The 13,071-nt window shown below is 37.6% G+C and overlaps 1 protein-coding gene across 1 annotated transcript in view; it reads left to right on the top strand.

Annotated features, from left to right (window-relative positions):
- ZEB1 (zinc finger E-box binding homeobox 1) overlaps positions 1-12,692 on the top strand; it is a gene marked incomplete at its 5' end in the record, with an annotated part of 25,507 nt that extends 12,815 nt beyond the window's left edge. Inside the window, 4 exons of the mRNA XM_009871268.1 lie at positions 3,201-3,306; positions 4,740-6,550; positions 8,131-8,311; positions 10,204-12,692. Coding sequence (XP_009869570.1) covers positions 3,201-3,306; positions 4,740-6,550; positions 8,131-8,311; positions 10,204-10,766 — 2,661 coding nt within the window. The remainder of the gene's footprint in view (positions 1-3,200; positions 3,307-4,739; positions 6,551-8,130; positions 8,312-10,203) is intronic.
- Between the last annotated feature and the right edge of the window lie 379 nt (positions 12,693-13,071).

The following is a 13,071-nucleotide window of genomic DNA, read 5'->3' as shown; positions in this document are numbered from 1 at the left end:
CATTCCTGCAGATATATTTTAATGGATTTATAGTTTTGAAGGTTCAACTGCATTTGATAAATACTTTTTCTATGAAGTATCTGGAGCTCAAAATTACATCCTTGTAAATGTGTATGTAATGTCTTAAAGGACTTCACCTAAAAGCAGGTTATTGGGTAGCTTTGTAAATTTTGTAATTATTCTGCACAAGGAAGCAATGAGCAAAGACAATACTTAGTGTAGTGAGGGCAGTGCAAGAGGTATGTGCCCACTGTGCCTCCCTCTGAGGAAGGGGGAAACATGCCAAACGGTGGCTACTTCTGCTCCAGGGCAGAGCAGAGACCTGAGACCCATCCTGCAACTCCTCCTTCATCCCTCCCTCCTCCCCATCACTGGTGTCCCTCATGGCTCCTCTGGCTGCTCCTGTGCCACTAAAGGTTGGTAGGAGACGATGCTGCATAGGTATCATCTGCTTTCACATGTGGAGCACCAAAAAAGAGGTCAGATTATAAGTGCTTCTCACATGTTTTTGTTCTTTTTCTTCTCATCAATTTACAAGTACCTATTATTAGGTAGTCTGTTAAAATTTCATATTGCTGTAGGTAGGCGCCACTGAGAAATGGTAGTTGTTGAAGAACATGGTCAAATTGTCTGTGAGAAGACCCTGATGTACCTGCAATTACTGTCCCCCAAATAACTTTCTGAAGATTCCCATTAATTAATTTTGGTTCTTTGGTATGAAAAGAGTGGATTTGAGTCCTAAGCACAGTAAATATTTGATACAGGCGTGTATTAATGCAGTTAATTTTTTAGTGAATGGAAAGGAGCAGTTATGTGCAGTGCATTAAAAATATTTTGCACATCACAGATGAAAAAATATAGATTTAACATTACTGAAAGGGGGAGAAACATCTGAATGTGAGAAAATGAAGCTGAAAGAGTATCAAAGATCATACTTCAGAAAAGCATACGATTTCTCAGTTTTAAAGATGATCCTGGAGACCAACTCTGAGGATGTCCTAATTTTTTTTTAAAAGTATAAGACAGCCAGCCAGAATGCTGAATAAAGAATTATGAATAGGAGAAGGAAAGGCAAAATAGGTAGTAACACTGCCTAGCAGAAAGTTTGAAGCAGCTTACAAATATGACCAGGGAAACAGGAAAACTCATTAAAAATTTGATAAGAGAAATGTGGACTTGCTATGCCATGGAAGCAGTACACTGGATTTTAAAGACTGGAGCAGAAGCATTTCTGACAGATTGAATACACACACTAATATATTTAGTATGAATATTTATGTCATCCAGCATCTTGCAGTAGCTGTGTGTATATGCTGAGATCCTTTAACTCGTATAATCTCAAGTCAAACAGTAGTAACTGATTCTCTGCAGGCTTAAGTAAATCCTGACATGGTCCTCTGGACTCAGTGAAGTTGGATCATTGAAGTGAAATGCAGCGAGTCAGGCACAATCACCTAGAACATCATCTTCAAGGGACTTGGTTAAACAAAGGTGAAAAGGTGTATGGACTAGCAAAAGACAGCTGACAAACCCGGGAATAAGGGTCAAGTGCTAATCAGGATAAGTCAGAGCAGAGACCTCACTGCAGAGCCTGGAAGGAGGCGGGAAGGAGCCCCCAGGAAGGTGGGAGCAGCGTCCACTGAGAGGTGAAAACTACAGCTTAACCAAATGCTCACCCCAAGGGAACTGTGGGATTAAGAGTACTTGGAAGCAATTTGAATTATGTTGTTTCAATTTGTCTTCTGTTAGCATCTGCATCGTATAAAGGAGGACAGGTGTGGAATGGGGAGGGTTGATAGTTCAGACGCCATATCTCATAGCAGAGTGCTCAGACTTCCATCATCAAAATGCACAGCTGTGGCTTCTTTGGCTTTAAAGGCATAAATCAAACAGGAACATCATCCTGGCATTTTATTCAGCGCAGATCTCAGCCCTCTGCTGCCGTGCCCACACTCAGGGAATCGCCTTGGCGAGCGGCTGCTCCCAGCGCTGCCCACCACAGTGGACCAGCAGTAGGTGTAGGAGCTCCACCACGGTTTCATACCTGAGGAAGCTGACGCAGCCAGGCCAGCCGGTCCGTGGTAGCTGCCCGTAGGCAGGCGGGTTCCCCAGAATGCCCGAACAGCTCTGTTAATGACTTTATGAAAATGCTTGCCCCCATTACCAAAAATCTGTGGCTGCATCCAATGGTGGTAGAGTAAAAAGTGAGCTCTACTTAAAAAGGACCTGCTATTTTTTAAATAAACAATTTATTTGAGCAGAAAAAATACCTAATCCCTCCGTTTCATGTTGGCAATTAAGCTGCTCCAATTTCTGAAATGTATGTAATTTCTGTAAAAACACACGTTCACAGGTTTATACAGTTTGTGATAAAATTATATATCTTGCAATACGTATCGCATATATTTACCCATCTTTTTTAGGTTTTGCTTATTTTAAACTAGTCTAACAACAAAGATAAATTGAAAATAATATGGAGCTTAACAATAAATATTCTCACAAGGCAAAGTATAACAAAAATAGCCACAGAGCTTCAATATAAATAGTGAAAAGGTTTGACGTTGTGTTTTGGGAAACCCCTCCATATTGCTACTTATTTTAATTCAGTTTTTTGCATTTATTTTGAGAATTAATTGTGACTGAGAGTGCCTTTCTTGTCATTGAGCCATCTTCTCTTGAGCAGTCCTGAGGCATCATTACATAGAGGAATCCAAGGCCAACAGTAAGCACTAGAAGCATGTAAATGGAAAAATCAAGTCAACTGATTAAACTTTAAACAAGCTTTTATGTGCTTTATTGTTTCTCTGTCCTGCGTGACATATTCTGTGGGTGGTGGGCTTAGGGTTTTTCTTGGGGTTTTACTTTCACAAGTAGAATTAACATTCATCCTGTAACTGTAATATGTCAGTGAAAGCTTCATCTGAAGTTAGAAGAAGGGACAAATATGTTTTCGGTTTATTCGTTGGTTGTTTTTTTCTTTTTACTGTACCAGATTTATTCAGAAGATTACACATGGCTCAGTTTTAACCTGACTTCTAATTTGTTTCTTTTTCATGCATAACGCGTACCACCTTCAGTCTCTTAAAATTATGATTAATTCTTTTCAGTTTTATGTTGCACTTTCTGTGTTACAATGTGAAAATACAAGATGTTTTTCCAACATGCTGTCCTATGCAGTAATTACTAACTCTTTTTTACAGAGACATGTGACGCAGTCCAGTGGTAATCGAAAATTCAAGTGCACTGAATGTGGAAAAGCTTTTAAATATAAACATCACCTAAAGGAGCACCTACGAATCCACAGTGGTAAGTAAACCAAGCATTGAATTATTTACTAATGTTGCCATTTCTTCTCTTTATAACTTTGGTGTGATGTCAGTCTTGTAAGTCTAAGTTTAAAATACTAGTGGTTTGGGGTTTTTTTTCCCCTCTGAAACTCTGTAAGCACTGACTGCAGCCTTCAGCTCTGTGCAGGAAATATGTAGAATAACTCAAGACAATTTATAGTTGCAGCTTAAGCTCTGACAGTCAAGAGAAACCTCACTTGTAGTAGAAGAAATGAGGGCATCCTTCTGGTACTTTTTCACTTGCCTGGTTTGTCATCATTCAAGACTACTAGAATTAAAATAACCTCAGGACACAGGTCTACAATTGTGATACAATGTCATGACAGTTTCAATTTATAAGAAAAGTTCCAGTTTATAAGAAATCTAATACATAATAATATATTTTAATACATCATATAACAGTACGTTAAATGTGGTCAATCAAAAGAAATTATCAGTTTCTGTTTTTAACCCAGATTTACCCATTGACAGAAAACCTGAAAACAATTTTTTAGGTCATCTTTTTGTTTCTTATCAGTTGCTCACCCATGATAATAGCAATGAAGTCTGCCTCACTTAGAAGTCCTCCCTCAGCAAACAGTCTTCATTTCATTTCCAGAGGGCAGTGGCACTGTGTCTGCGAGTGGGAAAGCCTCAACCAATGTACTTTTCAATCAGAAGCAAGCCTTTTTTTCCCTTTCCTCTGTAGCACAAATCCCCCGAAAAAACAGCTCTTACTAGGGGTGTAATGGATGCATAGTTGTGTGCCTCCTCCTGGCAGTTAAACCTGATGGTCATCTCTGAAGGCAAATATACATCTGTCTTCTACATGTGTCTGGTTTCTCTTTGCTTGAACTTTGCGTGGTTTTCAGCTGATGAGTATTGTAGAGAGATACAGATATACTGTATTTGAGTTGGCTGCAATAAAATGTGTGTAGCTCCTTACACAGTTAGAATCTGCATTTATGGCATTTTTTGTTCAGTTGATCGTATTTTTAATTTTTTTTTCCATTCTTCCATATTTTTTTTCATTTTTAAGTAGTTTATGCAGCTTCTGAAGTTAGTAGTCATACTACTTGAATTACTTGAATGGAGCTTAATAAAATCTGCAAGTCTAAGATAGACTTATTTATGTGATATGTAGACAGATATTGGGAAGTACTGGAATGTAACACTAATATATCTATTAGTGGATACCAAACTTACTAAAGGACCCTAGGGTCAGAGCTGTAGATGACATAATTACGCTTACTGTTCAATTCACTGTATAAGATTTTTTTTTTCCCCTAGGACTCCTTGAGAGCTTATTTTGATGTATTCTTTTCTAGTTGCTATTGCTTCATAAAGCTATGCTGTAACCTGGTAAACTGTTGTATATGCCTTTTTTTTTTTTTTTTTTTTTTTAATCTTTAGGAGAGAAGCCATATGAGTGCCCAAACTGCAAGAAACGTTTTTCCCATTCTGGTTCATACAGTTCACACATAAGCAGTAAGAAGTGTATTGGTTTGATGCCCGTGAATGGTCGAGCCCGGTCAGGGCTCAAGACGTCTCAGTGCTCCTCCCCTTCCCTTTCTGCATCGCCAGGTAGCCCAGCAAGACCACAGATACGACAAAAGATAGAAAATAAACCCTTGCAAGAGCAACTTCCTGTTAACCAAATTAAAACTGAACCTGTGGATTATGAATTTAAGCCCATAGTGGTTGCTTCAGGAATTAATTGTTCGACCCCTTTGCAGAATGGGGTTTTTAGTGGTGGTAGCCCATTGCAGGCAACCAGTTCTCCTCAGGGTGTGGTGCAAGCTGTTGTTCTACCAACAGTAGGTCTGGTGTCTCCCATAAGCATCAACTTAAGTGACATTCAAAATGTACTTAAAGTGGCAGTGGATGGTAATGTAATAAGGCAAGTATTGGAAAACAATCATGCTAATCTTGCATCCAAAGAACAAGAAACAATCAGCAATGCATCTATACAACAAGCTGGCCATTCCCTCATTTCAGCTATCAGTCTTCCTTTGGTTGACCAAGATGGGACAACCAAAATTATCATCAATTACAGCTTGGAGCAGCCAAGTCAACTTCAGGTTGTTCCACAAAATCTAAAAAAAGAAAACTCTGTTCCCACAAATAGTTGCAAAAATGAAAAATTGCCGGAAGATCTTACGGTGAAGTCTGAGAAAGATAAGAACTTTGAAGGAGAGACCAATGATAGCACTTGTCTTCTTTGTGATGACTGTCCAGGAGATCTTAATGCACTTCAAGAATTAAAGCACTATGAAACAAAAAATCCTCCTCCTCTTCCTCAGCCCAGTGGAACAGAAGCTGAGAAGCCCGACTCCCCTGTCCCATTAGAAACTGGGGAGAACAACTTATCTCCAGGTCAGCCACCTTTAAAGAACCTCTTATCGCTCCTAAAAGCGTATTATGCATTAAATGCACAACCAAGCGCAGAAGAGCTTTCAAAAATAGCAGATTCAGTAAACCTACCACTGGATGTGGTAAAAAAGTGGTTTGAAAAAATGCAAGCTGGACAAATTTCTTTGCAGTCTTCTGGACCATCTTCTCCTGAACAAGTTAAATTAAGCAGTCCTGCAGATAATGATGATCAAGCAGCAACCACAAACGTAAGCGAATCCCAAAACAGCACAAATAACTCGCAAAATCCTGTCAGTACAACAAAATCTCAGACTTTGCCAGGGGGATCAACTCTGAATGGTTCACGCAGTAGCACGCCATCCCCATCGCCACTAAACCTTTCTTCATCAAGAAATTCACAGGGTTATACGTACACAGCAGAGAGTGTACAAGAAGAGCCACAAATTGAACCTCTTGACCTTTCACTACCAAAGCAACATGGAGAACTATTGGAAAGATCTACCATAACTAGTGTTTACCAGAACAGTGTTTATTCTGTCCAAGAAGAACCTTTGAACTTAACTTGTGCAAAAAAAGAACCACAAAAGGACAACAGTGTTACAGACTCTGATCCTATTGTAAATGTAATCCCACCAAGTGCCAATCCCATAAATATTGCTATACCTACAGTCACTGCCCAGTTACCTACAATAGTTGCCATTGCTGACCAGAACAGTGTTCCATGCTTGAGAGCTCTCGCTGCCAATAAGCAGACCATTTTGATTCCACAGGTGGCTTATACGTACTCTGCTACAGTTAGTCCTGCAGTTCAGGAAACACCACCAAAACAGACCCAAGCCAATGGAAATCAGGTACTTCGGTCCCTGCGTTCTTGTATGTTGTGCACGATGTATTCGTTCTGTATCCATGCTGAGCTCACAGAAAACTGTCAAGATAAATTAAATAAAAATGTAAATATAAATGGTCAAGTTTATTCAACTTGATTGTTAATGTGTATTAGATGTAATTGTGAAGTCTCTGCAAAGCTAGTTAGCTCAGGCAACTTGAGTCCAGACTGACAGAAACTTTCTGGTTCTGTGCATGGACAAGTCAGTTCTTCACCATATTCAGAAGTGTCATTCAGAAGTGTCTTCTAGAACATTAGTGCTCAATATTTTAAAGATAGTCTAATTCTGATCAAAAAGCAAAGGAAGGCCATGGCTTGTGTTTCTTACTGGCTCCATATTTCCCGTTCCCCACATCCAGAAAATAAACTCTTTGGAACTTCTGGCTTCATAGTGTTCTGTTTTCTTGGCTTGCAGAGTAGCTGAGTTCATCCTATGTCATTAGTGCCTCTTTAAAAGAAAAAATCAGATGTATTCTCAGTTGAAGGTGGGGTGTGTATTTATCTTCTTTATCTGCAATTTCTGTGTCCTGCCCTGTTCCTCACTGGATAAGTCCAGATGTGATGTAATTGGAGTCAGTCCTCCTGAGAAGCACTTGTGCATGGTGAGGTAGGGACAAAGCAGAACAGAAAACTGACTTTCATGAAGACTGCGAGTCTCTAATTAAATTCAAGAGAGTGGCTATTTAGAATTTTATGCAGGCTTCTCTATTGCCAGACTGAGGACCCTTGAAGAGTTACAAGGTTGCTTATGTGTTAAAAGTTCATGAAACAGACAACATTTGAGGTAGCTAACGTGTGCTTTTTTATATTCAGATTCGATATTACATGGTAAAATTAATTCTTTGTGTAGTGATAGTGCTGCTATCAGAAGAAAATACTGTGCTTCTTACAGGTTAGCTCCAGCTCTTGAAATGCTTAGAAATAGACAACAGTTATGATATTTTTAAAACTTTTTGTTAGTGAAACATTTAAAGTCCTTCAAACGTTGGATTAAGTAGTATTTGTGATAATTTTACAAGGAAGAGGGTAGTCAGATGCACAAATTTGAATGGTAATTTTACATAGTTTTTTGTGAGATCCTCTTCAAATGATGCACTCTTAACTTTTGTAAAATCGTCGAGGTTGCAAAATGACAAAAATTGAAAAATGCAGTTAGATATCAAATTTGCTCTTCCAACTTACTCAGGTACTTTATAGGTCTGTAATCTTCTTTTCCTTCCTAACATTACATTTATTTTATGGGCCCTAAAACATGATGTGTTAGTGTAGCTTAGACTGGGCCAGCAGTCAGATTTCAATGTGATTAAAGTCATTTGCAGTGAGAACTCTGCGTTTGTGTGGTGAAAGGGACTGCAAAACGGAGTGATGCAGTGAAAGACACTTTTAATTTGTTGGGGTTTTTTTTACTATCCAAATCTAAACAATTTTGTTTCACTGTTTACAGAACTGAATAACAGTGCAGCTTCAGCTTAGATTTTATAAATTGTGTGCTGCATCAGTGCATTTTACTTACTGAACTCAACCTCTTTCATAATTTTTCTTAAGGATGAAAGACAAGACACTAGCTCAGAAGGAGTATCGAATGTAGAAGATCAAAATGATTCTGATTCAACACCCCCAAAGAAAAAGATGAGAAAGACGGAAAACGGGATGTATGCATGTGATTTATGTGACAAAATATTCCAGAAGAGCAGCTCCTTATTGAGACATAAGTATGAACACACAGGTATGTACTAGGAAAAGCATAGTGTGTAACTGGCAGTCTTAACCGGAATCCGGTTCTTGGGAAGTGTAATAGTCCTTCTTATCATCTGTGCTCAGCCTTCCTTAGAAACCGACGTTTGTATATTTGACAGAACTGCAATTCTGTGTTTCTTTAAATTTGTAAGACCTGACCACTGGGTAGAAGGGGAGTTTCTTCCATCTGGCTCATGGACAATCATCCATGAGCCACAGCCTGTAGTCAAGGATGTATTACTTCTAATTTACCTTGCCTGGTTATAAATTAAGAAAAATTAAAAATTAAAATTATAAACTAGGAAAAAGGATCGTGTATGTGTGTAATACTTCACATGAAAGTCAGTGTATCTATCTAGCGTGAAAGCTTTTCACGCTGAGCCACGTTTTTCATGATCTGAAGTTAACAGCCATTCATTAGACGTGGAATGTAACCCGAAAAGCACACCCTTTTGGCTTTGATTTTTATTTTTAATTTCTCACAGTTCATTTTTACTCCAGTTGTGATATCTTTAATCTATTTTTAAATAACTGTTGTTCTCTTATTTCTTCTGTGATTTCTTAATAAAAAACCCCACCTTTATTTATTGGTTCATTGCTTGTGTTATAGTTCTGCATATTAATGGTTCAAGTAAATCTCACACAAAGAGTAAAAAATTTCCTTTTGTCTTTACCACTTGATTGAGTTTCTCAAACTGTATTTGTTAAGACTATCTATTTTCATAGTTTTCCTGCCCTTGAGACTCTCTTAACTCCTCTTCATAATCTTTCCCTTGTACTTTTAAATTAAGTGCAGTGTTCAAAATCATAGAATCGTTTTGGTTGGAAAGCACCTTTAAGACCATCGAGTCCAACCATTAACCTAGCACTGCCAGGTCTACCACTAAACCACATCCCTAAGCACTACATTTACACGTCCCTTAAATACCTCCAGGGATGGCGACTCAACCGCTGCCCTGGGCAGCCTGTTCAGTGCTTGACATCCCTTTCAGTGAAGAAATTTTTCCAAGCGTCCAATCTAAACCTCCCCTGGCGCAACTTGAAGCCATTTCCTCTCATCCCATCACTTGTTACTTGGGAAGAGAGACCAACACTCACCTCACTGCGTGTTTGGCAGGAATTGGCGCGGAGGTGTCAGTCATCTGCGTAGCGTCACCAAAAAACTGCAGTTTTATTGTCTCTGCGTCTGAGCTAGGACTGTGTGAAGTTGTTTTGCATAAGGACTTTTGAGTGCTGAAATGAAAATAACTTTAGTAGAGTCCTGCTATGTTTACAAGAGACTCTAAACAAAGTAGAAAGCTGGCAGAGGAGAAAGAGAATTAAGTGAACCAAAGCAGATCTTTCTTGTTAATATGTGTGTAGTCAGCAAGTTTTGTAAATAAGGCATTTACCTGTGCCAGCCTGGATTTTAGAATCATTTCCCCTTTACCTGTAGCATGGGAGAAGGACTTGGTACACAAAAAAAAAACCAATGTAAAAGCTGAGTTGATTTAAAATATCTGTCAACTTAGAAAAGTTAAATTGGTTTTGAGTCAAAATAATGTTTACTGCAAGAAAAATATCTCCTTTTCTAATTTACTTACACTCACACTGTTTTGTGCTAAAAGTTACAACTAAGAATCTGTTTGTCCTTCTATGTTCAGTTTTCCTTAAAAACTTAACAATTACGCTTGTAATTATGACGGTGTACTCCTGCACCCTTACCCTTTAGGCTCCAGTGGGAAACTCAGGCTGATAATGTGTGGAGTGGAAAGTCTTGTCCGATGAAGTCATTAGTTGTTAGTAATATGCTCACCAACAGCATTTCATGGTGAAAGCAGCAGCATAAATTTCTAAAACTTCAGCTACAAGATGTCCAATCGTTTGTGCTTTATTTTGTAGGTAAACGACCTCATGAGTGTGGAATCTGCAAAAAAGCATTTAAACACAAACACCATTTGATCGAACACATGCGACTGCATTCTGGGGAAAAGCCCTACCAATGTGACAAATGTGGAAAGCGGTTTTCACACTCGGGATCTTACTCTCAACACATGAATCATCGCTACTCCTATTGCAAACGAGAGGCAGAGGAGCGCGACGGCACGGAACAGGAGGAGGCAGGCCAGGAGGTCCTCAATAACGAGCACGCTGGTGCCAGGGCGTCTCCATCGCAGATCGACTCGGATGAAAGAGAGAGCCTAACCAGGGAAGAAGAGGAAGACAGTGAAAAAGAGGAAGAGGAGGAAGAAGAAAAAGAGGTAGAAGGACTTCAGGAAGAAAAAGAATGTAGGAAACTACAAGAAGTAGAGGATGAAGAAGAAGAAGCGGAAGAAGAAGAAGAACAAGAAGAAGAAGGGAAAACGGAAGGTAACAAGAATGATGAAGCTGTAAATCAAGCAAGCAATGCAGAACCAGAAGTTATACAGAATGATGGGCAGGTGTCAGAAGAAGAAAACAAATAAAGCTTAAATGATAGTTTTTTCTATAAGGAAAAAAAAATTGGTAATGAATTTCATTCTATATTATACATGCTTTTCATGGAAACGCAGTAGCCTGCATACTGTGATTTCTGTTCACTACTGTGTAAAAAAATATATATGTAAAAAAAAAGAAAAAGAAAAAAAAAAGAAATCCAGGTGTGCCTGAACCTTAAACTTAGTAATTTTTCACACAGTTTTCAAAGTTAGGATCAAGTTTATAACATGAAGCAGATTAGAAAAATACAGTGACTCTGGAAGCAAAGATTTAACAGGTTGTAGGATGCCTGATTTATTAGACAAGCATCTGGCATTGTTTGTTTTATCAGTATTAATTTTCGTTCTTAGGTTGGTTAATTTTTAAGCTGTACAATTGGGAGAGATTTATATGATTTTTTTTTTTAATGGTAAAACATTTCCTAAATCCACTTCAGTATTTTCTTATGTTTGAAAAATGTGAGAACTTCTGCACTACAAAATTCCCTTTTTGCAGAAACCTGTAATGCATTTGCAAACAGTGCTTGGCTACCTTTGTAAATTCAACCTAGAAGGTGGCAGTTTATGACATTAGATGTTGTAGTAGAGCATATTATCATTTAAAGTGTATTGTTAGCCTTAAGAGAGCAGATGATAGAAGAACTGAAGTTTCTTACTCGTGATTAAAAATGTAGTTGAAAAGATTGTCGTTGAGTTCTGATTGCAGGGACTAACTGTTAATACTGGTAAGGACAGCAAAGTCGTCAAAATCCGTGTTTGTAATTGTGTTTTGAGTATGTAGTAACAATATGAAGGATATGATATGAAGCTTTGTATCTCCTTTGGCCTTATGCAAGACCTGTGTGCTGTAAGTGCCATTTATCAGTATTACAAAGGCTCTAAGCAGCCTTTATCCAATATGTGGCCTACAATAACTAGCATTTGCTGATTTGTATCAAACTTCTAAACTAGTCATGGGGAAAAAAACACTCAGCCATCAGAGAAGTAAGAACACTGGGTATATTTCATTATTTAATTATTTGGTGGTATTTTGGGTTATTACCTGACTTGCAGAATTTCTCTACAATAACGACAAGGGAAATTTTCTAATCTGCTTTATTGCTTTATTGGTTTACTTTAATTTCAGACACATACATGACATGTTATCTGGCTCATAAGTATTTTCAAATGTTAGTTATTATGGACCCCATTTATTAACAATGTTAGCTGATTTTTACCTATCAGTATTATTTTATTTCTTTTAGTTTATAGATCTGTGCAACATTTTGTACTGTATGTCTTCAAACCTGGCAGTATTAATACCCTTCTTACTGACATATGTACCTTTTTAGTTTTAGAAAACTTTTATATTTATGTGTCTTATTTTTATATTTCTTTATTTATTACACAGTGTAGTGTATAATACTGTAGTTTGTATTAATACAATAATATATTTTAGTATGAAAATTTGGAAAGTTGATAAGATTTAAAGTAGAGATGCAATCGGTTCTCTTGCATTGAGATTTGATTTAACAGTGTTATGTTAACATTTATACTTGCCTTGGACTGTAGAACAGAAGAATTAAAATGGGAATGTATTAATTTTACAATTGCAATCAATTCATTTTACCTTTACCCAGTTTTTAATATAAAGCTCTTAAATTTTGAAATTCACTGTGTGACTAATAGCATGATGCTCTGCAGTTTTATTAAGAGATTAGTCTAACCATAAAACTCTCATTTCCTTAGTAAGCCAAATTAGAATAATCTTATAAACAGTGTTGGGAACAATGTTTAACATTTTTGTGCCAATTTGTTCCTGTATTCATGTATGTATGTTACAAATCTGAAACTTCATTTTTAAGTTCCTTGTTACATCATGGTCATTTTCTAGTTTTTTACCAGACTCCCCATCTCACAATAAAATGCGTCAACAAGTCTGACTTACTGTCGTTATTCTGGTCATTTAGAAAATTATTTGAAATTATTTCCGTGAGATGTTATTTGCAGTGTTGATACTTGGTTTCAGTCGTACATAAAGGAGCACGTAAGTAAAAGAAAGGTTTGACTGTGTGCTGGCAAGGGGATTGCTGCCTTGGTTTGTTGATTTACCAATGTTAGTAGAACAACTGAGTTTTCAAAACAAAGCATGTGGCTTTGTGAATTATTTTTTTCCTCTTTTATCTGTCTAATATACAGTGTAACGCTCTCGTTCAATAAGACTACTTTTAGAGGAAGTAAGTCTGTAACTCTTTTCTTGATTTGGCAGTAAGCTCGTGAAAAGGTTGATGTGTGGATTGCTGTTGAACTTTCC

This window comes from Apaloderma vittatum, unplaced genomic scaffold (genome assembly GCF_000703405.1).
Source record: "Apaloderma vittatum isolate BGI_N311 unplaced genomic scaffold, ASM70340v1 scaffold5976, whole genome shotgun sequence".
NCBI classification, from domain to species: domain Eukaryota; kingdom Metazoa; phylum Chordata; class Aves; order Trogoniformes; family Trogonidae; genus Apaloderma; species Apaloderma vittatum.
This window is presented reverse-complemented; position numbering and strand designations above follow the sequence as displayed.